At 47.9% G+C, this 22,368-nt stretch overlaps 2 protein-coding genes across 2 annotated transcripts; both read right to left on the reverse strand.

The window, feature by feature from the left end:
* Positions 1-381: 381 nt before the first annotated feature.
* On the reverse strand, positions 382-8,588 carry R3HDML (R3H domain containing like; the record flags this gene model as incomplete). Its single annotated transcript, XM_081291452.1, is given in 6 exon segments — positions 382-464; positions 467-513; positions 1,977-2,092; positions 3,457-3,589; positions 4,784-4,902; positions 8,279-8,588. Coding segments are annotated over 6 exon segments (759 nt in total). The 5' UTR covers positions 8,540-8,588.
* A 4,746-nt stretch (positions 8,589-13,334) lies between these two features.
* LOC308648499 (ras-related protein Rap-1b-like) lies at positions 13,335-14,448 on the reverse strand. Its single transcript, XM_081293257.1, has one exon. It carries the CDS (start codon positions 14,299-14,301, stop codon positions 13,786-13,788), a length of 516 nt encoding a protein of 171 aa, XP_081149383.1. The 5' UTR covers positions 14,302-14,448; the 3' UTR covers positions 13,335-13,785.
* Positions 14,449-22,368: the final 7,920 nt, after the last annotated feature.

Consider the following 22,368-nt stretch of genomic DNA (forward strand, 5'->3'; position numbering starts at 1 on the left):
GCAAAGAGAACTTAGGAGGGAAAAGCCAGTTCTTCATTGGGGGCAACCCAATTCCTGTCCCTGTCCTTTTTTTTTTTTTTTCCTTGCACATGTATGAATATATCCCAACAAATCTCACTTTTAGGTATAGAAATAAAGCACCGATTTTAAAAATTTAATGGAGACCAGTAGAGTTGAGAAAGGGAGTTGGGGAGGGAGTAACTGAAGAATGAAATTGATCAAGTTGTGATGTGTGCATGTCTGAATAAGTCACAATGAATGCCGCTGTATAATTATAATGCACTAGCAAAAACATTTTGAAATAATTGTTCCTCCACACTGTCTTTGGGGGCAACCCTTGGAGGATGGGGCCCAGCTGGTGCCCCAGAGCCCCAGGAGAGTTCAGGTCCACAGGAGCCTGTTGGATTTGAGCCCAGAGAAGCACATGTTGCTATTGCAGCTGCCTTGGTAACTGGAGGGACAGGGGAGCATGGCTTCCCCATCTTGTATGGAGCTTCACCGATCCAGTTACCCCTGGAAGAGAAAATGTCCCAGGGAAGAAGGGTTAGGAGACAGGAGCTTTAAGTAAGCAAGCTTCTCACAGACTTCAGAACCTCAGCCCAGCCACTGGGGCTCTCTGACCCTGGGCAAGTTTTCATCTGCAAAGCCACCAGAAGGCCCTTCCCTCTTGGGGGTGCAGCGAGGCTCAGATGGAGGGCTGTGAGCATATGTGACAGGTGCTCACTTGGTGCTGACTACCCCTTGTGGCTTTGAAACTCACCTTTTTCTTTTTCCTAGCATTCTTCTCCCTGACCTTTTCCTCCTTGATCTGTTTTTCCCTAAACTTCTCCTTCCTGATCTCTCCTCCCTAATCTCATTTTCTCTGAATGACCTCTATAAAAGCCCCCTGTTCCTGTAGATGGGCAAAATCATTGTCTTTGGGGCAGGACTCCTCTGTGCTTCTCCTCTTTGCAAAGGCTAGCAAAGCAGTAAACCTTCTTTTTCCTTTTTCTTAAAACCATGTCCTCATTACTGGATTGGCATCGGGGACAAGGCAACACATACAGGACAGGGCATCAGGCCTGGCAAAGGAGAGTCCCTGCAAGCACTGATCTTCTTATTCCCCCATTTCCCCTGGAGGAAGCAGATCTGAGCTCTGGTCCTGGCTTCTGGTCTTGGTGACAGGCTGAGCCACCTCATTTCTTGAAACTTGATTTTATCCTCTGCATAAACTAAATAAACTAAATAGTGCCTGTAGGGGCTGGGGATGTGGCTCAAGCGGTAGCGTGCTCGCCTGGCATGCGTGCGGCCCAGGTTCGATCCTCAACACCACATACAAAGATGTTGTGTCTGCCAAATACTAAAAAAAAAATAAACATTAAAATTCTCTCTCTCTCTCCCTCTCTCTCACTCTCTCTCACTCTTTAAAAAAAAAAAAAAAAAAAAACCTTAAAAAAAAAAGAAATAGTGCCTGTAAAAACTATGTGAGATAACCTGTGAGAAAACCTTGTGATTTAAGAACACTGTGCAGATGTGGCTACATTATTAGCCCTTGAGTGTAACTGGAGCATGGAGAGAAGGGGGTCTCTGCCTCTCCCAAGGGATTTTGAAACTTGGGTGAAAAAAAAAGACTATTACAATTTTGGGGGGAAAGGTACCAATGATCGAACTCAGGGGCACTCGACCACAGAGCCACATCCTTAGCCCTATTTTGTATTTTACTTAGAGACAGGGTCCCACTGAGTTGCTTAGCACCTCGATTTTGCTGAGGCTGGCTTTGAACTCGTGATCCTCCTGCCTGAGCCTTCTGAGCTGCTGGGATTACAGACATGCGTCAAGGCACTCAGCAAGAAAAAGGATTATTAATGGCCTCTCTGAAATACCAAACTTGTATGGGGTATGTAGAAAAGAGGAAGGGATACTGTGTATATCTTTCTCATCATTGAATTCTTAGGACCCCTCCTGTTCCAGAGCCCCCTCTTGGCACAGGTACTTACTTAATGGCGTAGTTGCAGACCAGGTACACCGCCTGATGCCAGGTGCTGCCCCAGACACTGATGCTGGCACAGGTATGGATGGCGCAGCCCAGCCGACTGGAGGATGCCCACACCATCTGAGGAGGCACAAAGACAAGGGGTGCTGAGAGGGACTGGGTGGGGCCCAGGTTCCTTGGGTGCATGGCCCCTGGGATTGGGTCCAGTGGGTGCATTAGGTAAGGTCTGCTTGGGGAGTTGGCCACGTGTCCCAAGGTAGAGGCAGGGTGGGGGACTAGAGGCATTCAGACTATAATATAATATTTCTCAAAATATGGTTTTATTACACCCAACCATAAATAATAAATTTCATATTGTTATGCACACATACACACAATTGAAACAAAAGGTTTTGAACCAATGTTTAGTTTGATTGTGTGCAATATAAGCTAATATTTTCTACATTGTTCTATTCATTTTATTTATTTATTTTCTCCTAGTGACCAACCTTTGAAAATAATTGTTGTATTTGTTAGAGGTTCAAGACAAACTTTGGAATCAAATACACTTGGATTAGTATCCCAATATTGCCTGCTGTGTGACTTTGACTAAATCTCTTTATCTCTGTGTACCTTGATTTCTTCATTAGTAAAGTGGAAGTAATAATGTGTCGTAGGAAGTTAGAAAGGACATTTGGGTTAGGTGTCATGTTGTAGAAGGTTTCAAAGTTAGGTTTTGAATTTAACTCCAAATGAGTCACAGAGAGACAGACGGAGCTGAAAGAAGCTAACTGTCACATGGTAGGAAGCTTCTATTCTATTACAACAAATATGGCATTGTATCGTTCTCCCTAGTGTAACAGTATTCAATATTATCCCTCAAAATGTTCCATAGTATTTGGAATATTTGGGGACATTTCCATTTTTTGAAGATAGTAGGCACAAAGCAGAGCATGATGGCACACAACTGCAATCCCAGAGACTCAGGAGGCTGAGGCAGGAGGATCACAAGTTTGAGGTTAGCCTTGGCAACTTAATGGGGCCGTTTCAAAAAACAGAAGGGCTGGAGATGTAGCTCAGTGGTAGAGCACTTGCTTAGCAGACACAGAACCTTGATTTGTTTTCTAGAACTAAGGGGGGGGAAAAAGAGATATAGTGAGAATCTTAGAAAATGGAAAATTCGGGGTGGGGATGTGGCTCAAGCGGTAGCACGCTCGCCTGGCATGCGCGGGGCGCTGGGTTCGATCCTCAGCACCACATAAAAATAAAATAAAGATGTGTGTCCACCGAAAAACTAAAAAAAAAAAAAAAAAAAGAAAGAAAGAAAATGGAAAATTCCTAAGACACTCAGAATAAAACAAGGTTCACCTCAATGCAACATGCACAGAACTTTCCAGAATCTCCAAAGGTCCCTGCTTGAATTCTCATTTCTGTTCCACCCATCCTTCTCCCTCTAGGTACCAGGGCTTGTACTGTGTCTGCCCTGAGCCCCAAAGGAGGGGTACCTGGGTGTAGTGGGAGCAGACAGGGCCATTGCAGTGCCAGGGGCAATGCGGGGTACAGTCCTTTGGGGATGGAAACAAGAAATGCTGCTTCTCCTCCGACCAAGACTTCACGAGATCCACCACCGAGCGGTACCTAGGGAGGCCAAGAACATGGAGGAAGCTGCGGGGGAGGATGGAAAATTCACTGTACCGCCAACTGCCCAGGATTTGCTTGGTGACCTCGGGTGAGTCACTTTGCTTCTCTTCCTGGTTTCCTCCTCTCTAAAATGGGAATGAGGACAGAAACACTTACCTCCCAGGTGTGTTCTGAAGGTCAGTGGGGTTAGGCTGTGTCAAGCCCTTCCCTGTAGCTGGCACATAATAAGTGCTCAGGAAAGAGCTTGAACTTGTCATGGTCATGCAAAGGGCATCTCAGACAGAGGCACTTGCATTTTTAGGAAAGGAAAGGCTTGTTGGATCATCTGTGAGGCCTCTGAACTGTGAGATGGGGAGAAGGCAGACCTGGTGAGTCAACCCAAGAAACCCTGCAGTGGTAATTCACAATGGCCCATCTTTACCCCTGACTCCGTTTCCTCATGTGATGACTATGGGCAAGGGTGGGGTCCGGCAGGAAATTTTAGTGGCAGGGAGAGGGGACACGACCTTGGGACAGACTACACAGCATTCTTGGCCCCTAAAGCCTGGGGTTGGCCCAGCAAGTGGATGACTTGGGAAAGGGCCTGGGAGCCCGCTGGGCTCCAGTGAAGGGCAGCCCTGAATCTGCCTTTCTCTGCTGGGGTCATGCCCAAGTGGTAGGTGTGGGGCAGCATTGTTTTTCTAACGTTCATATTTGGCAAAGTAAGAACATGACAATGGGGTGGCCCTCTCGTAAATGTCTTTGACGTTTTACTGGCCTGTGAAATCTGCAAGTCGGGAAAGGGCCAAGCCCGGCCAACACCTTGGTTTGCAGACAGCACACTGAGGTTGAGACGCGGAAATAACCTTCCCCGGGCTGCACAGATTAGAACTCACTCCCCAGACTCGGATCCAAGAGTCGGAATGGGGGAGGCAAGTCAGGCTGGAGGAGTGGGTCTGTCTTTCTCAGACTTTGGGGGGCACCTGTGGACCTGGGGTGCCCCCTGCCAGGGCTCTCATCCCCCAACTCTCAGAAACAATCTAAGTGATTATTCCTTCAGCCCTTTGTCATTGTCTGTCCTAACTAGAAGGCAGGCTCCCTGTGTGCTCGGTCTCCTGTCAACGTAGTCCAGCACCTGGGACAGGGCTGATGCTCAGTGTGTCCAAGGAAGGGAGGGAGGGAGGAAGGGAGGAAGGGACGAGATTGACTCACCGGCCAGAATGGATGGAGAGGTTCTGGCCCACATAGCGCATCAGCGGTGAGGGCCCATGGGCCCAGGTGCACTGGGTGGCCCAGGCCTTGGCAGAACTGGCCAGTCGCTCATCCCATACCTGGGGAAGAAAGGCCATAAGCTCTTCTTACCCACCCCAGGAACGCGCCCAGTGCCTTGCTCCCCACCTCCTGGGACTCTGCGACAAATCCACTGGGCAGATTAGAAAAAGAAAGCCTCAAGGTCAACCCCGAGTCCACTGCGGAGGTCCACCCCAGTTCCATGCCCTTTTCCCTTCACTGGGCCTCGTGTTTGAGGCCTTGACTCTGAGTGTGGTCCAGGTTATTGCTCTAGGCATTCGGTGGTCCCTAGAGAGGACTGAGCCCAGGGTGAAGGGAAGATGGCTGATTTTAAAGGTATAATTATTCTATTTTTTCCTCCTTTCCTTTCTTTAAAATGCAATACTGCGGATTGAACCCAGGGATGTTATATATTTATTTTTTGAAGCAGGGTCTCATCAAGTTGCTGAGGCTGCTCCCAAATTTGTGATCCCCTTGTCTCAGCTTCCCAAGTCACTGGGATGACAGGTGTGTGCCACAATGTCTGGCACGTATTCTACTTTCTAAACATATTTATGTTAACTTAAAAATTTTAGTTCAGGGCTGGGGATGTGGCTTGATGGTAGTGCATTTGACTAGCATGCATGAGGCCCAGGTTCAATGCATGCAAAAAAGAAATAATTATGTTTAACTCAGAAGCATTTTTTAATATGTGAAAACAGGGCTGGCGATATAGCTCAGTTGCAGAGTGCTTGCCTTGCATGCACAAGGCCCTGGGTTCAATCCCCAGCACCAGAAAAAAAAAAAAAAGTGAAACATGCACATATCAGTAGATAAGATACTGAAAGGAGGAAAATTGAAGAGCCTCTCATCCTTCCTGTCACTGCCCCTGAAGCCACCTACACCCGACCCCCAGAGGCAATCACTGTTTCTGTGTCTGTTTCCAGAAATTGTTCTATACCTGCACAGATGTGTGTATATATACATATACATATATAATACATACATATATATGAATACCACACATATATATATATACATACATATATTTATAGATACATACACACATACACTATGTGTGTGTGTGTGTGTGTGTATTTTTTTTTCTTTTTCTTTCTTTCTTTTTTTTTTTTTTTGACAAATGGCAGCCTGCCAGACTCTTTGGCACCTCACCCTCCTCACTTGACAAGATAGGTTATCTTTGTGATTTTTTTTTTTTTTTTTTTTTGGTACCAGGATTGAACTAGGGCACTCGAACACTGAGCCACATCCCCAGCCCTATTTTGTATTTTATCTAGAGTCTCACTGAGTTGCTTAGCCCCTCACTTTTTGCTGAGACTGGTTTTGAACTCGTGATCCTCCTGTCTCAGCCTCCCAAGCCGCTGGGATTACAGGCATGAGCCATCAGGCCTGGTTATTTTTGCGAGGATTCTACATCAGTGCCTATCAAATACTTTCCTCATCCTTCTGAACAGCTTTATAATTTTCCAACGAATGAATTCCCCAAGTTTTACAGCCAGAAAATATTTCACTCTACCACTAAATTATACTCCCAGGCTGGGAGTATAACTTAGTGGTAGAGCACCAGCCTAACATGTATGTGGCCCTGAGTTCCATCCCCAGCACCACAAAGAAAAAAATCAACAAAAGAATGAATGAGTAAATAAAATAAAATGCTAGTTCCCTTCCAACTCTGAGTCCTTGGGATTCTCTGGGATCTTATTTGTTCACTCAGCAAATATTGAACAATATTTCTGGGCACTGAGGACTCACAGTGTAGCAAGGAAATGAGACATCAAACAACGCATGAGTCATTTTGATCCTGGTGTGTAAGAGAATGTGGAGCCAGACCAGACTTTCTTGGGGGCTGTGCAGGAAAGAGATCCTGTGGGGCTTGTCTCACTTCCCATCTTGTAGGGAAAACAGAGGAAAGAGGTGAGTTGAAGGAAAACACTAAAGACACTCTCTGACCCTCCCTGAGTCCTTGGGGAGATAATCTGGACTTCTCTGTTCCACGCCACATGCAATAATTAAACACCATTTGGGGTGAGCGTCACATACATCACTGCTGCTCAATAAATGTGTCAGGGCTGGGGATGTGGCTCAAGCGGTAGCGCGCTCGCCTGGCATGCGTGCGGCCCAGGTTCGATCCTCAGCACCACATACCAACAAAGATGTTGTGTCCGCCAAGAACTAAAAAATAAATATTAAAAATTATCTCTCTCTCTCTCTCCTCTCTCACTCTCTCTTTAAAAAAAATAAAATAAAATAAATGTGTCATTTGTTTGAAAAGAGGAGGGCTTTCTATGTGTCCGTCCCTGTGTTAATAAATGAATGATTCAATGAACAAATAAGGACTCCCTCCCTCCTTGCTGGAGCTGCTGCTTCCGGGCTCCTATCCCTGCCCCTTTCCAACAATCACCTCCTGGTAACTGATATATATATATATATCTCACCAGGAGGTGATATATATCGGTGACCCCAGGCGGCTAAGTGATGCCCACTCATATATATATGTGTCTTGTTGATTTTTTTTTTCTCTAACCCTCCTCAAATGCATACAGGGGAAGGAGCCTGGTCCCTCCTGAGCTCTCAGCATGGGGCCAACTCCCGCAGAGCTGGTATAGAAATGGAGGGGCAAGCTGCTCACCTGTAGGCTGAGAGGTGGACTGGCAACTCTTTCCCTGAAGAAATCCCTGTGGGCTGGGAGTCCTCTATCTCCAACTCAGTTTGGGACAGTGGTGGTAGGGAGGAGTTGTGACAGGAAATTGTCCTCCACTCCAGGGGGTCTGACTTCTAGAGGGCTGGGGTGAGAGACATCAGCCCTGCCTCTTGGGAAAAAAGATATCCCAGTCTCCTCCCGCTAACCAGTGACTGGCTTTCCTCAGTCTGAGATCCCCAGGTACCTGTCTCTTTGGGCTTTCTGGGAACAGTGATCCGGGTATGTCAGGCAAACCCTCAGGCCAAGAGATAATAGCATTGGAAGCTCTGGCCACCCACCTCCTATAGGATCCTGGTGTGAGTCATGATTCTTAGGCTGTTGAGGTGGTTAAGACTGAAACCTTAGCACTAGGCACAGCTGGCTTAGAATCCTGGCTGGGTGACCTTGGGCAAATTAATTCTCTGAGTCTCAATTTTAAAATTTGGAAAGTGGAGACAAGATATCCTCTTGATGGAAGAGGGTCACCCCCAGTGCCTAGTGCACAAAGGTGCTCTGTACATAGCATTCTTGTCCCCAGATTCACTGGAAGATCTGGGCAATTGCTTCAGTTTCTTCATCTGTAAAATGGGCAAACTAATTCCTGCCCATTGTACAGGACACCCAGATACTGGCTAGTGGGTCCAGACTGGCTAGCCCTTCCAAGGCAGTCACTCCAGGTCACAAGGAGCAAGCTGGTGTTTGCTGGAAGGGGTGCTGGGTCAGGCACAGGGACTCACCATGTACTCCATGTTGGCGGCAGGTGGGTGCACACTGGCCCGGATGTGGTTGTGATAATCCAATAAGGCACTCATGTCCCGGGCAGAGAGATGGCGTTTCCTGCGGTACCGGGGCACCCCAAGGCCACTCAGGGATTGCACAGCCATGCCCTCAGGTCGGCCCAGGGATAAGGTGGCATTGGGCACCATTGAGGTATCCGCTGTCTGGCCTGCCCAGAGGAGCAGGCCTGCCAGGCCCACAGCGCTGGGCAGCAGGGGCATAGCTGGCTGGGGGCACAAGTTGGCCTGGTACAGTCAGAGCCAGCTGCCTAGAAGGGGCAGGCAGGAGAGCAGCACACCCTGAGGTCCTCCATGGGCATTGCCAGCCCGGAGGCTGCTCCCTGGGAACTTGGCAAAGATGGCCTGACCCAGTTCTGGTGCAGATGCCCAGTGCTGCTTCCTCCCCACCCCAGTGGACTGAGAGGGTTGGGTGAGGAGAAGGAATGCCCAGACAGTGGCTAACACAGACCAAGCCCCCAGGGGTGGGATGAGCCACCATGCCAAAGCCAGGCCCTGTCCTGCCCACCCAGGGGACAGACAACCAGACATCCTCTTCTCCAGCCCTCTCCAAGGCCCAGCAGATGCCCACAGAGGCAGCGCCAACCTCTCTCAACCACACTGCAGGGCCCTCTTGCTCCTGAGGTGCTGCAGCTTTGAATTAAGAGGCGGGTGGAGATGGCATAGAGAACACAGAGAAGGAAAGTACAGAAAAGCAGAGAAGCTTGGGGACCAGGAAGCAGCTCCCAGGGGCGCATACCCAGGACAGGTGGTTCCCAGGGGACCTCTGCAGACACCTGGCCTGCCTGGCTGTGCGGAGACTTTAACATCCCCCAGGAGCTGATGGCATCTGACGTCCCAGGCCCCACAGCCCCCTCCCTTCCAGCCCAGCCAGACTGGACAGGGAGGCCCCGCCCGCTGATCCATGGGCCTTCTCTCCAGTCCTCCCCATCCCGCTGATCTGCTTCCACCCGGAGTGTCAGGGCTGCTTCTGGGCTGCGCACAGAACGGGGATGTGCTGAAGGCAGGAATCCAGGAGGATGCAGCCTTCTCCTGGAGAGACCCCAGGCTGGCCTCCCGGGCTTCTCTCTGCCTCCCAGACCTGTCGCATTAAGGCCTCCTCACCTCAGGACAGTGTTTTCTGACCATTCTCCCTACCAAGACTTCCAGCCTCAGAGTGGGCATTGAAGATGGCCCTGGCTAATGAGCACCTACTCTGTGCCAGGCCCAGGGCTGAGAGCTTTACGCATAATCTGGGCCAACCCTCAGAGGCAGGAGCTACACCCCTCACTGGACAGATGAAGAAACCAGCACTAAGAGGTGAAGGAAGGAGCCCAAAGTCAAGTCTGAGGCTCTGCAACAGACCCAGGATGTTGAAAGAACGCCTTTTTTTTTTCTTGTGGCCAAACCAGATAGAGATGCATTAGGCAAAAGACCTAGGAGGATATTCGCCATGAAACCACTCAAACGCAGCACCGTGCAGCAGGACACGGGCCTGGGTTCAGGTCCCTCTATTCCTCACACTGACTGGGTATCCTGGAGCAATGGCTCCTTGGCCATCTTGTTCCTCATCCACCATGCGGAAGAAGTGGTGCTGCCTGCCCCATCCACGGTTGTAAGATTAAATGAATTAACATCCATGAAGTCAGTACAGTGGCAAGTACACGGTGTGGAGCTCTGTGTGTGTATTTCTGTGTACCTGTGTGGCTCTGCACTTGGGCATTACGTGTGTGCAAATACACTTACATGCACATGTGAGTCACATGTGTGTGCCCTGGTGCACACCTGAGTGTACAGATGTGTGCACACACATGTGAGTGTGTGGTTAAATCTCAGCTATTCTGGATGAGCAAGAGCTTATATTCTCCTCTTTGAGTACTTGGGTTGTTTTTTTTTGTTTGTTTGGTTGGGTTTTTTTTTTTTTTTTTTTTTTTTTTTTTGGTACTGGGATTGAACTCAGGGGCACTCAACCACTGAGCCACATCCCCAGACTTATTTTGTATTTTATTTAAAGACAGGGGCTCACTGAATTGTTTAGCACCCTGCTGTTGCTGAAGTTGGCTTTGAACTCGTGATCCTCCTCTCTCAGCCTCTAGAGCCACTAGGGTTATAGGTGGGCACCACTGTGCCCGGCTCCTCTTTGATGGCTTGAATCCTCCATAGATAACAAACGTTTCTTCTGTAACAGTGGTGTATCAAAAAATGAGGGTAGAAGTATCTGCCACCCTCCGCCTCTTCTTCTAGCGACCTCTGAGAAGCCCCAGGCTAAACCCAGTCTGGAGGTGGCAGGCCCAGCCTAGCCCAGCTGGCTGCACAGGGCTGGGGGATGGGACCCAGCAACTCAAGCCAGGTCTTCCCCAGACACATGGAATTCCTGCCCCAGGCAGCCGCCAAGTCCCCACCTCCGTGGCCCAGACAGCACACACTGCCAAAGCCCACACCTTACCACTGCTGCAGAGTCCCCAGCCTGGCCGGCCACTGACTGACCGCTGAGTGCTGGGGGAGGCACAAGGGCAGAACAGTGAGGGCTGCGGTCTCTGACCCTCCAACCACGACTGCCAATCCTCTCATCCCTGCACCCAGCGTGCTGGTGTCCTGAGGCAAGTCCTCATCTGTCTCTGGGCCTTGGATGTCCCTCTGGAAAAAGTGAATTTAGGGCTCTTCTGACTCAGGAGGCTGGGTCCCCAGTACACCAAGGCGAGCTCAGCAACCCAGGGGAGGCCCTGGTGCTCGGGACCCCAGGAGACTAAGTGATGCCCTCTCTCTCAGAACGCCTGACACGGTCACTCCACATGACTGGCGGGGGCATTGGTGCGGAACTTCCCATGGAGGGTTCGTCCTCTTGGCTGCCTTTGAGGTAGGAATGCCACCCATTGTATAGACAAGACGCGCGGAGGCATGTGTGAGCTTCCGCGGCTAAGGTCTGGAGCTGGGTCGACCAGTAACAGGGGTCCCGAACACAGGCAGGGTGTGGGTGCATCTGCACGCCCTGATGCTCTCACGTGGGCACACCCCGCTCCCTGGAATCACAGAGAGCTCGTCCCCCAGCCCTGTGTAGCCTCTCCCACAGGGTGTACAGGAAATGAACATCGTGCATAAATACACAAAAGCCCACTTGGATCTGAGCTGTCTGGACCAGTGGCTGTCCCACAATGCACCAACCATCTGAAGCACTCTGCAAGATGATCGCGCGGATCCCAGCAGCAGCAGGAGCCCCCTTTTATACGCATAAAGGAACAGACGCTCAGAGGGCAAATCATTTGCCCAGCGTGACCTCATCAGCGGGTGGCAGAGCCGGATGTGCACCCAATCATTGCCACTTCATAAATACAGACAGACAGATGGACACGGGGGAAAGCACAGCCTGCAGCAGAGCCACTCAGGTAGAACCCCCATCATTTACCCCATGAGTTTGCACATCCACAGAAAATCCTGCCGGGCTGCCTCATCTGATGAGCCCCCTCTGCATCCGCATCCACATAAACTGGTCCTGCTTTCACTATGGTAGCTTTGCAGTGGGTAGAGATGTCAGGTGTGGGGACAGAAAGCAATCCAAGTTAAGGGCTGTCATAAGAACCTTTTTTCTCCCCGCTGGATTTTACCCTGCTGGAGTCTGCTATTGCCCCTTCAATGTCCCCATTGGAATTCTCTCTGGGCTTGGGCAAGGGAAGGGGAAATTCTCGCAGAGTGTAGTAGGATCCAAGGCAGGACAGCCTGGTGGGAGAGGGAGCGGGCTCTATGTCCTGACAGCCTGGTTCATGGCCCAGCCCTGTGTGACCATCAGCAAGTTATTTATTCTCTCTGTGCCTCTGTTTCCTCATTCACTAAGTGAAGCTACCTCGAGGCATCAGAGTGAGGACTAAATGAGTTAGTCCATCTTAGGATACTTGATACAATGTCTGGCACAGAGCAAGCTGTCAGTGAATAATAATTGCTAATAATCCTAAGAGTCCCCGCTTCATTTAGCACATATGAGACGGCAGGCTCTAAGTGTTTCGTGCACATAATGATTTCATTCACGCCTCCTCTCAGCTCCATGGGTTAAGTATCAGGATCCCCATTCTACAGACAAGAAAATGGAAACTCAGAGAGGTCAAGGAATTTGCCCAAGTTCACACAACTAGTTGCGGGGGAAATTGGATTCCGTGCCAGGTCTCTCTGACTTTTACACAGTATTCTTTTTTTTTTTTTTTTTTTTTATAATGCAAACCCATGCATGGCAATCCAAATTTATTGAACTACTGATGCTAAGTTATACAAAATTGCACCACTTTAATTAAGGCTTTTAGTTTACATTTGGCCACCTCAAAGTAGTTGTAACATTAGGTTGGTCAATTTAAATACTGTGGCTCCCTGTTGGATAGACACACAATCTTTATACCCAAACGTTAATGCATACAAAGCAACAAGGCATTGTTAAATAAAACAGCAATAGTTACTGCAAATTAGGCCTTGTGACCAATTATACATGATTAAAATTACTTCCCACATTCACATCCACAGTACTCGTCCACCATTTAACATCTCAACTAAAACGTTACACATGTGAAACAATCACTAACAGGCAAAAATACTAAACCTGTATATTTGGTATTGCAAATACACTTATGCATGAGCAAGCAAGGGATTCACAGTGAGAATCTACAGCTGCAGAAGCCTCAAAATGATTTACAAAAATTGTTAAATCATTAAAAAATTGTTGAAAATATACACTTCTTGTTGTAGACCCCCACTGTACACACAACTACAAACATTGTTCCCTATGTAAACAAAAAAGGGAAACACATAATAAGGAGATTTGAAAAGTCTGGACATTTCCTTCCCAACAGATATTAAAAGCAACGTCTTTAATCTAAGACATCATACTGAAAGGACTATATTTTAAAGACAAGATCACTGTCTCCACAGGTTTTTGAAAAATTAAAAAAAACTATATAGCTGTGTTAATCAAAGCGCTTATTTTATACAATACAATGATAATAACCTTGGATTTAAAAAAAATTACAATAAGCTACAAGTATCAAAGAAGCAAAGTTTATCTGGAGTAGTCTATATAGGAGCTCTTTGGACTTTCTTTTATTATGCTAAAATAGTGGTGCTTTCAGGATTTACATTATTGTACTCTCCAATACAAAGTATGGGGTGTGTTAAAGTATACAGTACACCATTTTCATACATGTACAACATTGGTGGATGAAGAATGTCTCTTAGCAGTAATACTGGATGTAGCCTCTGGTTTTACCAGCTGCATACTCTAGGACTATTATATAAGTAAAAATCTCTCTTGTGATACTGAAAAGTGATTAGAATGTGCAAACTGATATAGTAGCTTTCATCCGCCTCTTAAAGGGTACCACCACAGGAAAGTCCATATAAGATGTTGGTAGGTTTAACAAAGTTGGAATGCTGGCACTGTTGAATTGGGCAACAGTTCTTCAGACCTGGCTCAGAGCTACAATGCATTCAATATATTAAAGCAGCTGACACGATGACTTTTTGCGGGCCTTCCCAGGCACTGGAGTTTTTCTGTTAATTTGCCGCACTAGGTCATAAAAGATCTCATTAACATTTATTTTTGATTTTGCAGAAGATTCTAAGAATGCACAGTTGTTCCACTGTCTTGCTAGATTTTGACCTTGTTCCTTTCCTACAACTCTTTCATCTTCCAAGTCACACTTATTACCAACCAGAATCATGGGAACATCATCAGTGTCTTTAACTCCAAGAATCTGTTCTCTCAGATCTTGTAAATCATTAAAGGTGGACTGTGCAGTGATGGAATAAACTAAAGCAAAGCCTTGTCCATTTTTCATGTACAAATCCCTCATTGCTGTAAATTGTTCCGTTCCTGCAGTATCCAAGATTTCAAGCATACATTGTTGTGTAGGATCATATTTTTCAACAAAAATTCCTTGAACAAATTGTACAGTCAGAGCAGACTTTCCAACCCCTCCTGAGCCAAGAACGACTAGCTTATATTCACGCATGATGCAAACTTGTCAAAATTGAGTACCTCTCACGCTGTCACCGGGTTCCTGTAGCCAGCGTCGCCCCGCGCTCCCTCCGGGTCGCTGCTCTGGGCGCCACGGCGGTCCTGTCGCTACCGCCGCCGCTCGGCTGGTTTACACGCCTGACTCTGGGTGAGGTTTTCCACAGTATTCTTTTTAAAGTAGTTTTTTTAGAAAAGATGGTGAAGCAGGAGTCTGGTACTTGAGAGAGGAGACCAAAGGTCTTTAGAAATCATCTCAGTCATCCTCTCATTTGCCAGTTGAGGAAAGATGTTCACAGAGGTTAAGTAGTTGTCCAAGGTCACACAGGGCAGACTTGGGACAGCAACCCAGACCTGTGTCACTCTGAATCCAAGCAGTCAGAGGAAGAGAACTGAGGAGGGGGCATGTGGAAAACCACAGGTAGGACCCAAGTTCTGTGAAACTCATGACGGCTTCAGAGGAACTGACTCCTCAGCAAACAAACCCCGTGTGGAAGCAGCTTTGAACTCCAGGCTCTCTTGATCTCTCTGCACCCTAATGGCAATACCACCTGTCCTGCGGATTTCCGGAAGGAGGCAGGATGACCCAGTGTAAGGATGAGGACCAGAATTGTGGAATCAGAGAGCTCTGGGTGACCTCAAGGCAAGTCATGGGTCCTCTCTGTGCCTGTTTCCCCATCTGTAAAATGGGAATCACAAAAGGCGCTGCCTTATTCAGTCACTACGGGAGGTTCAGTGAGAACAGAAGGAGTTTAGCCGACTGCAGTTTGTTCAGTATTAGCGACCAGCCTCCTCAAACAGAAGCACTATGTGAATTCAAAGACGAAATGCTCAGGACAGGTACAACCAACTCAGGTTGACCAAAGTCAAAACAGGGGCTCAATGGGGTTCTCAGGTGGAAGGGGAGTGCCTCAGGTGGACTATACACAGTTGTGAATTTTTTAAACTAGCACTTATATATACTTACAAGGTAAGAGTGAGAATTTAGTATGTGTATATAATTCATATTGATCAAATCAGGGTAATTAGCATCTCCATTGCCTCAAACATTTATCAATCTTTTTTTTTTTTTTTGTACTGGGGATTACCACTGAGCTACATCCCCAGCCCTTTTTAAATTTTATTTTGATATTTATTTTTTTTTTAGTTTTTGGCAGACACAACATCTTTGTATGTGGTGCTGAGGATCGAACCTGGGCCGCACGCATGCCAGATGGGTGTGCTACCACTTGAGCCACATCCCCAGCCCTAAATTTTATTTTGAGACAGATTCTTGCTGAATTACAGAGGCTGGTCTGAAACTTGTGATCCTCCTGTCCCAGCCTCCTGAGTTGCTGGGATTACCAGTGTGCACCACCACACCTGACAAACATCTATCATGTCTTTGGGTTGAGGGTCTTTGAGCTCATCCTGTCTGATTCTTTATAAATTATCTGTCCTTGTTTACTATTGTGATCTGCATAGTGATTACACAGGTGAATGTTATGTTCCAAGTTCCAAGTTCTTCTAGTTGTACACTCAAGATTTAGAGGTGTTTCATGGGGCTGGGGATATAGCTCAGTTGGTAGAGTGCTTGCCTCACATGTACAAGGCCCGGGATTCAATCCCCAGCACCACCAAAAAAACAGAAATTGGGCACTTCAAATTGAGGTTATGCCTCACTAAAACAATTGAGGCCTATATATGGTAAAAATCTTTGTTTAAAATAATTATTTCAATAAGTATAAGATTAAAATCCTACATAAGGAAAAGCACACACACAGAGATGGTAATAAACCATTCTTGTCTTTCCAACGTGTACTTCCTGCCCATGCACATACATGCCTTCCCCAATATACTGCTAAAACCCCCATCAATGTACACACATAACCAAAGACCCCAACTCCCACACAACAGAAGGCGCCATCCCATGGAACAGGCACACAGCACGACCAGATGCTTTTCCAACTCTGAGTACACAGGAGCATCCTGAAGATGTGTACAGAGACACACGCAAGCTAAACCTAGGAGCTGAATCGATGGAGGGTTTTGTTTTGCTTTTTTTCCCCCCCCCCAGTACTGGAGATTGAACCCAGAGGTGCCCTACCTCTGAGCTACATTCCCAGCCATTGTATTTATTTATTTATCTATTTATTTATTTATTTATTTATTTATTTATTTATTTATTTATTTTAGACAGAGTCTAAGTTGCCCAGGCTGGCCTCTAATTTGTGATCCTCCTGCCTCAGCCTCTTGAGTAGCTGGGAACACAGGTGTCAGTCAGGGTAGTCTTGAGCCAAATTTTTGAGTCAGACATAGCTGGGTGGAAGTCTTAGCCCCGCCACTCTCTTACCATGGGACCTAGAGCAAGTCACCACATCAGCTGTGAACCTCTGCCTCCTCACCAGTAAGATGAGCCCAACTAGATTTCTCATGAAATGAAATAAAGAGGAAGGGAGGTTGTGGCTCAGTGGTAGAGCACTTGCCTAGCATGTGTGGGGGCCCCAGATTTGATTCTCAGCACCACATATAAATAAATAAAATAAAGGTCCATTGACAACTTAAAAAAAAAAAAAAGGAAGGGAAGGATATTGGCCAAATATGTAACAACAAACCCCACCATTATGTACAAATACACTGCACCAATAAAAAAGGAATAAAGAGGAAGATCATAAGCAAATAAGCTCTTCCAGAGAAGGAGCTGTGTCTAATTTGTCTCCATATCTTCAGGGCCTCACATCAAACTTGTGTTGTGAATTCATCCAGATTAATCTGTAGATCAACACAAACCCAAGTCAAACTCCAACGAAACTTCTGGAGGAAGTTAAATGTCTAATTGTAAACTGCTATGGAAGCTATGTCCCAAGAACTTTTGAGACACTTCATTAATTATAATATTAGTAATATATATATATGACTCCAAAAAACAGGAAAAATGAGTGGAGGTTGGCTGAGCCACAGGAGAAGCTGGGTCATGGGGGAGTCTCTTGCAGTACTGGTGCAGAGGCCCTGAGGCTGGAGAAAACTGGGAGCATTTGAAAAACTAACAAAGGGCCGGCTAGGGCAACCTTTGAGGGTAGACAGCAAGAGCGATGGGAGAGACTGCTTGAAAGTAAACGGAGGTGCCAGGCGCAGTGGCGCCTGCCTGTAATCCCAGCGGCTCCGGAGTCTGAGGCAGGAGGATCGTGAGTTCAAAGCCAACCTCAGCAAAAGTGAGGCGCTAATCAACTCAGTGAGACCCTGTCTCTAAATAAAATACAAAATAGGGCTGGGGGTGAGGCTCAGTGGTCGAGTGCCCCTGAGTTCAATCCCTAGTAACCCCAAAAAGTAACGGAGGTAAATGGACCTGGGTCTCCCTGGGCTCCAGGTAAGGAGAGGGAAGATATGGGAGGGAGGAAGGAGTGTTCAGCCTTCAGGGAAAGGGCATTTCCTTTCTGTCCAACCCCCTAGAGACTGATTCCCGGCACACCCTCAGGATGAAGCTGGAGGGGTGACCTGAGGTGTCCCTCCTATTAAGGATAACCCAGCTAAGAGGGAGCAAGCACCACTGTGTGCACAAAGTGGGGGTGTTGGCAGAATGTTTGCAGGGACTGAGCCCACACACCTGGTATCAGAGGGGGCTAACCGCCTTCCCAAAAAACCGGAAAGGTGTAGCGAGGAGGAGGAGGACCGGCCGGGTCCCGTGGGCCAGGTCCGTCTTCAGAGGCACCGCCGCCCCCGCCCGCGGCGCCCGCGGGGAGCCCGGGGCAGCGCGGCGCAGTTGCCTGCAGGACCCGACCCAGAGCTCCGCGCCGCGCCCGAGCACTGCAGTCAGGGCCAAGGCCGTGCCCCCGGGGGCCGGGGACAGGCTGCGGGAGGACTGGGGAATCCTTGCCGCGTCCAGCCGGGACAGCTGCACAGCCAGGTGTGGCCGCGGAATTTGCTGTGTCGCGGGCCCGCGCAGCTGGAGCGGAAAAGCCTCGGTGTCAGCGCCCACCGCCTGCCACCGGCGCTGCCCCCAGCGCCGCACATTCCTGCGGACCCTAAGAATGCAGCAGGGCGGGGCGCAGGGGACCGGTGGGACCCTTCGACCAACTCTCTGTAGTGTGGGAACTGAGTCACCCTTCCCATCTGGCTATCGGGACAGTGACACTTTACCTGTCTTACTAAAAAGACAATCTTTATTTTAGAGGTGACCATTTATTGTGTCCCTAACACTCAGCAAAATAAGGTTTCACATACATGTCCCCACAGCGAAGTTGACATGATATTATTATTTTTTTTTTTGACTTGACCCAGGTCGTCCAATATTAACAGTCTAGACTTGAACTCAGGTCTATGTTCTGAATTATGTACTACACAGTCTCCAAACCCTATCAACTGTGACTTGGTAAACTTTGTAAAGTGCTGTGACCTTGTGGATTGGGCAGATGAGTTCAGAGTGGGACCTCCAGACCCAGGAGGCAGTGGGAGTAGAGGTTAGGCATTCTGTCCCTGGGCACCCAGACCTTAGCCTGAGTCCCAGCTCTACTGGATTGTTATTTATGTGACCTTGGCTAGATTTCTTAGTCTCTCTTGGCCTCAGTATTTCCATTCATAGAAAGGAGTAATGACTGTACCTACCTCTGAGGTCCTTGTGAGACACAAAAATGCCAAGCCACTGGGCTCAATCTGATAATCACTATTCCAAGAACCTAGGAATTTTATTCCCTGTCTGGTACTCCTTGTTTTCCGGTTGTTACTTGCTTATTTATTTGTTTTAATAGTATTTTTGTGAAATATAACAAACACAACATTTATAAAATACAAGTGTCTAGCTTAACATTTACTTTTACTATTCTGAGGATTGAACTGAGAGTTGCTCTAACACTAAACTACATCCCCAGCCCCTTTATTTTCTTCCTTCCTTCCTTCCTTCCTTCCTTCCTTCCTTCCTTCCTTCCTTCCTTCCTTCCTTCTCCTCCTCCTCCTCCTCCTCCTCCTTCTTCTTCTTCTCTCTCTCTCTCTCTCTAAATTTGACATAGGGTCTTATTAAATTGCTTAGGGCTTGACTACATTGCTGAGGTTGGCCTGGAACTTGTGATTCTCCTGCCTCAGCCTCCCAAGTCACTGGGATTAGGGCATGAGCTATTTTTAAATGGCTTTTTTTGTGGGGGGCGTGTAACCAGAGATTGAACTCAGGGCACTCGACCACATCACCAGTCCTATTTTGTATTTTATTTAGAGACAGGGTCTCACGGAGTTGCTTAGCACCTGGATATTGCTGATGCTGGCTTTGAACTTGCAATCCTCCGGTCTCAGCCTCCTTAACCACTGGAATTACAGGTGTGCACCAAGCACAAACATGTGACTTCCCTAAGCAAAGAACGTGAACATCCTCCACACCACCAAAAGCCCTCTATCTCAGTGCCCTCCCTCTGACCTTTTGGCAGCCACCATCCTAAGGCTGGGGTGTGTCTCTTTCTGGTTTTACCAACACTCCTTCAGGCAGCAGAAGTTCTCTCCCCCCAGGCCTTGGTCCTATGACTGTCTGAGATAGGAGTCACCATAGGGGTACAGAAGACATGGCCAGAGGAGGAAGCAGAAAGCTCTTGAAGGGGCTAGGCAGGGTTGGGGGGAGCCCTTCTGCCATTGTCCCTGTAACCAGCAGAGGAGCGAAGCTGTGTCCCTGCTTTGCAGCGCCTATCCTGCTGACCTGACCCTGTGCCCAGGTGGACTCAGATGATGGGACACTTGGGCTTATGTGTGTTGGGGGCACAGGCTGTGTTTGCAGCCTCTCCACTGAGGCTGGCAGCCAGCTTCACCTTTGGCAGACAAAAGCTTTGCTCAGCTGCCGCCCTCCAGGGAGTGTCTAGCCATCCCCGAGGGCCAGAAATAGTGGTGGTCAGAAGTTGATAATGAGGGAGGAATTACCTAGGAGAGCTCAGAGGGAAAGACTTGGCACCGGGATGAAGAGTGCTGCTTGCTGGCCAGGAGCTATGGACAATGAGAGCCGCTTGCTGGGACAATTCCTGGGCTGCCTCACCCCCTCCCAGTCTGTAGCTCCAGCCAACAAAAGCCACCTGATGGTTGCTCTTCCTGGGATGATGCTTCCTACTGGTCCTGTGGCTGATCCCCAGCCCCAGTCCTTCAGACTAGGAGTTCTTCCCTGGACCTTCCTCCCCTCCATCCTCCAAGGCCCCAAGCATCCTCTACCAAACTATCAGCATTCCAACGCAGCACCTCCCAGAACTCATAGTCCAGAAACACCTTTCACAGCCATTTGTAATCTTGGGAACGCCTTAAGATTAAAGAGATAATAATTTCATAGGGTTTTGTTTTGTTTTGTTTTTGTTTTTGCAGTACTAGGGATTGAACCCTGGGTGCTTTACCACTGAACTGGATCCCCAGCCCTTTTTATTTTTTAATTTTGAGTCAGAGTCTCCCTAAATTGTCCAGGCTGGCCTTGAACTTGTGATCCTCCTGCCTCAGCCTTCAGAGTTGCTGGGATTATAGGCATGTGTCATCCCACCTGGCTTTATAGTTATTATTTTCTGTTATTTCTCTTCTGTTCACAAAGAAACCAAATGTAAAAATCGTTTCCTTTTCTTTTTTTTTAATATTTTTTTAAGAGAGAGTGAGAGAGGAGAGAGAGTGAGAGAGAGAGAGAATTTTTAATATTTATTTTTTAGTTCTCGGCGGACACAACATCTTTGTTTGTATGTGGTGCTGAGGATCGAACCCGGGCCGCACGCATGCCAGGCGAGTGCTACCGCTTGAGCCACATTCCCAGCCCATCGTTTCCTTTTCTTAAAGGTAGTTATAAGGTCCTTGCTTAGCATCTGATGGCCATCTTAAGTGACAGCCGCCATTTTAAGGAAACAGTTTCACTTTCCCACCAAGGGTGTTTCTGAGAAAGGCTCACCACTCCCTCACACCAACCCAACCCTTAACTGCTTCCAAAGGGACAGAAGATCCTACCCAGGACTCCTTCTCCTTTGACCCAGCAGATGAGCCCCCACATACCACAATTCTCTTTCTAATGAAGCCTCCACAGCAACTGTCCCCTCCGCCCCTCTGCCCTTCTCTCCTTCGGCCACATGCTAATGGGGGTGGGGTACTACCCAACCCAACCTGCATCTCTGTGTCCTGTACATGAGGTGACTGGGGTAGATGGTATAATCCAAGTTCATGTGCTTTTCTCTTTGTCAGATCTTTCACAGATAGAAAAGCGTCTGGGGTCCTACACTTCAAGTCCCACCACATATGTCAAAGAGTTTTGGTATCTGACTCAATCACATGATTTGACTTTCCACGATGTCTATGTGATCTTACCTAACACCCTTCTGCCTGAGGAGCACAGGTGAGTTTGGGAGCAAGCTTAGAAATTATGCTGCTGAGGCACATCCGACCTCCCCTGCCCATCCGATTGGCACTGAAGCACTCCCTGACCAGGACCCCAATTGGGATGATAATTTGCCTGAAGGAGTAACTAGTAGACACCAATCCATTACTTGCCTCCTGGCAGGACTTAGAAAGGCAGCCCACAGGCCATTAATTATGAAAGGCTCCAGTAAATCTTCCAAGATCAGAATGAAAACCCTTTAACGTTTTTAGACCTTCTAATCAAGGCTTTATTACAATATACTAAACTGGACCCTGAGACTCCAGATGGGAGACAATTACTAATGACCTACTTTTTCTTCCAGAGTGTCCCTGATATTAAGGCCCTTCCAGATGGGGCCCCTAACTCCTCAAGCTGAGGTTCTAGGAATGGCCTTTAAGGTGTGTAATGAGAGAGACGAGAAGCAGAAACATCAGATGCTCACTCAAGCCGTCCATCTGGCCTTAGCATCTGTCCCTGGTTCCACTGGCCCACAGAAGAATCTCTCGGGACCAGCCGGACCCTGTTTTAAATGTGGTCAGACAGGTCATTGGGCTTGTACATGTCCTAAGCCTCGCAAGCTTCTGGGCCCTTGTTCTAAATGCCATCAGAAAGGACACTGGACCATTAACTGTCCCCAAGCCCATGGCAACCCCCAGCCATCTGGCCCTTCTGGTTCCCCTTTCCAACTCTGCAGAGGAGTGACAAGGCCCAGGTCCCCATCACCTGATCACTACCATCGCT

Source organism: Spermophilus citellus (genome assembly GCF_964194105.1).
Source record: "Spermophilus citellus genome assembly, chromosome: 4".
In the NCBI taxonomy this organism is placed as follows: Eukaryota; Metazoa; Chordata; class Mammalia; order Rodentia; family Sciuridae; genus Spermophilus; species Spermophilus citellus.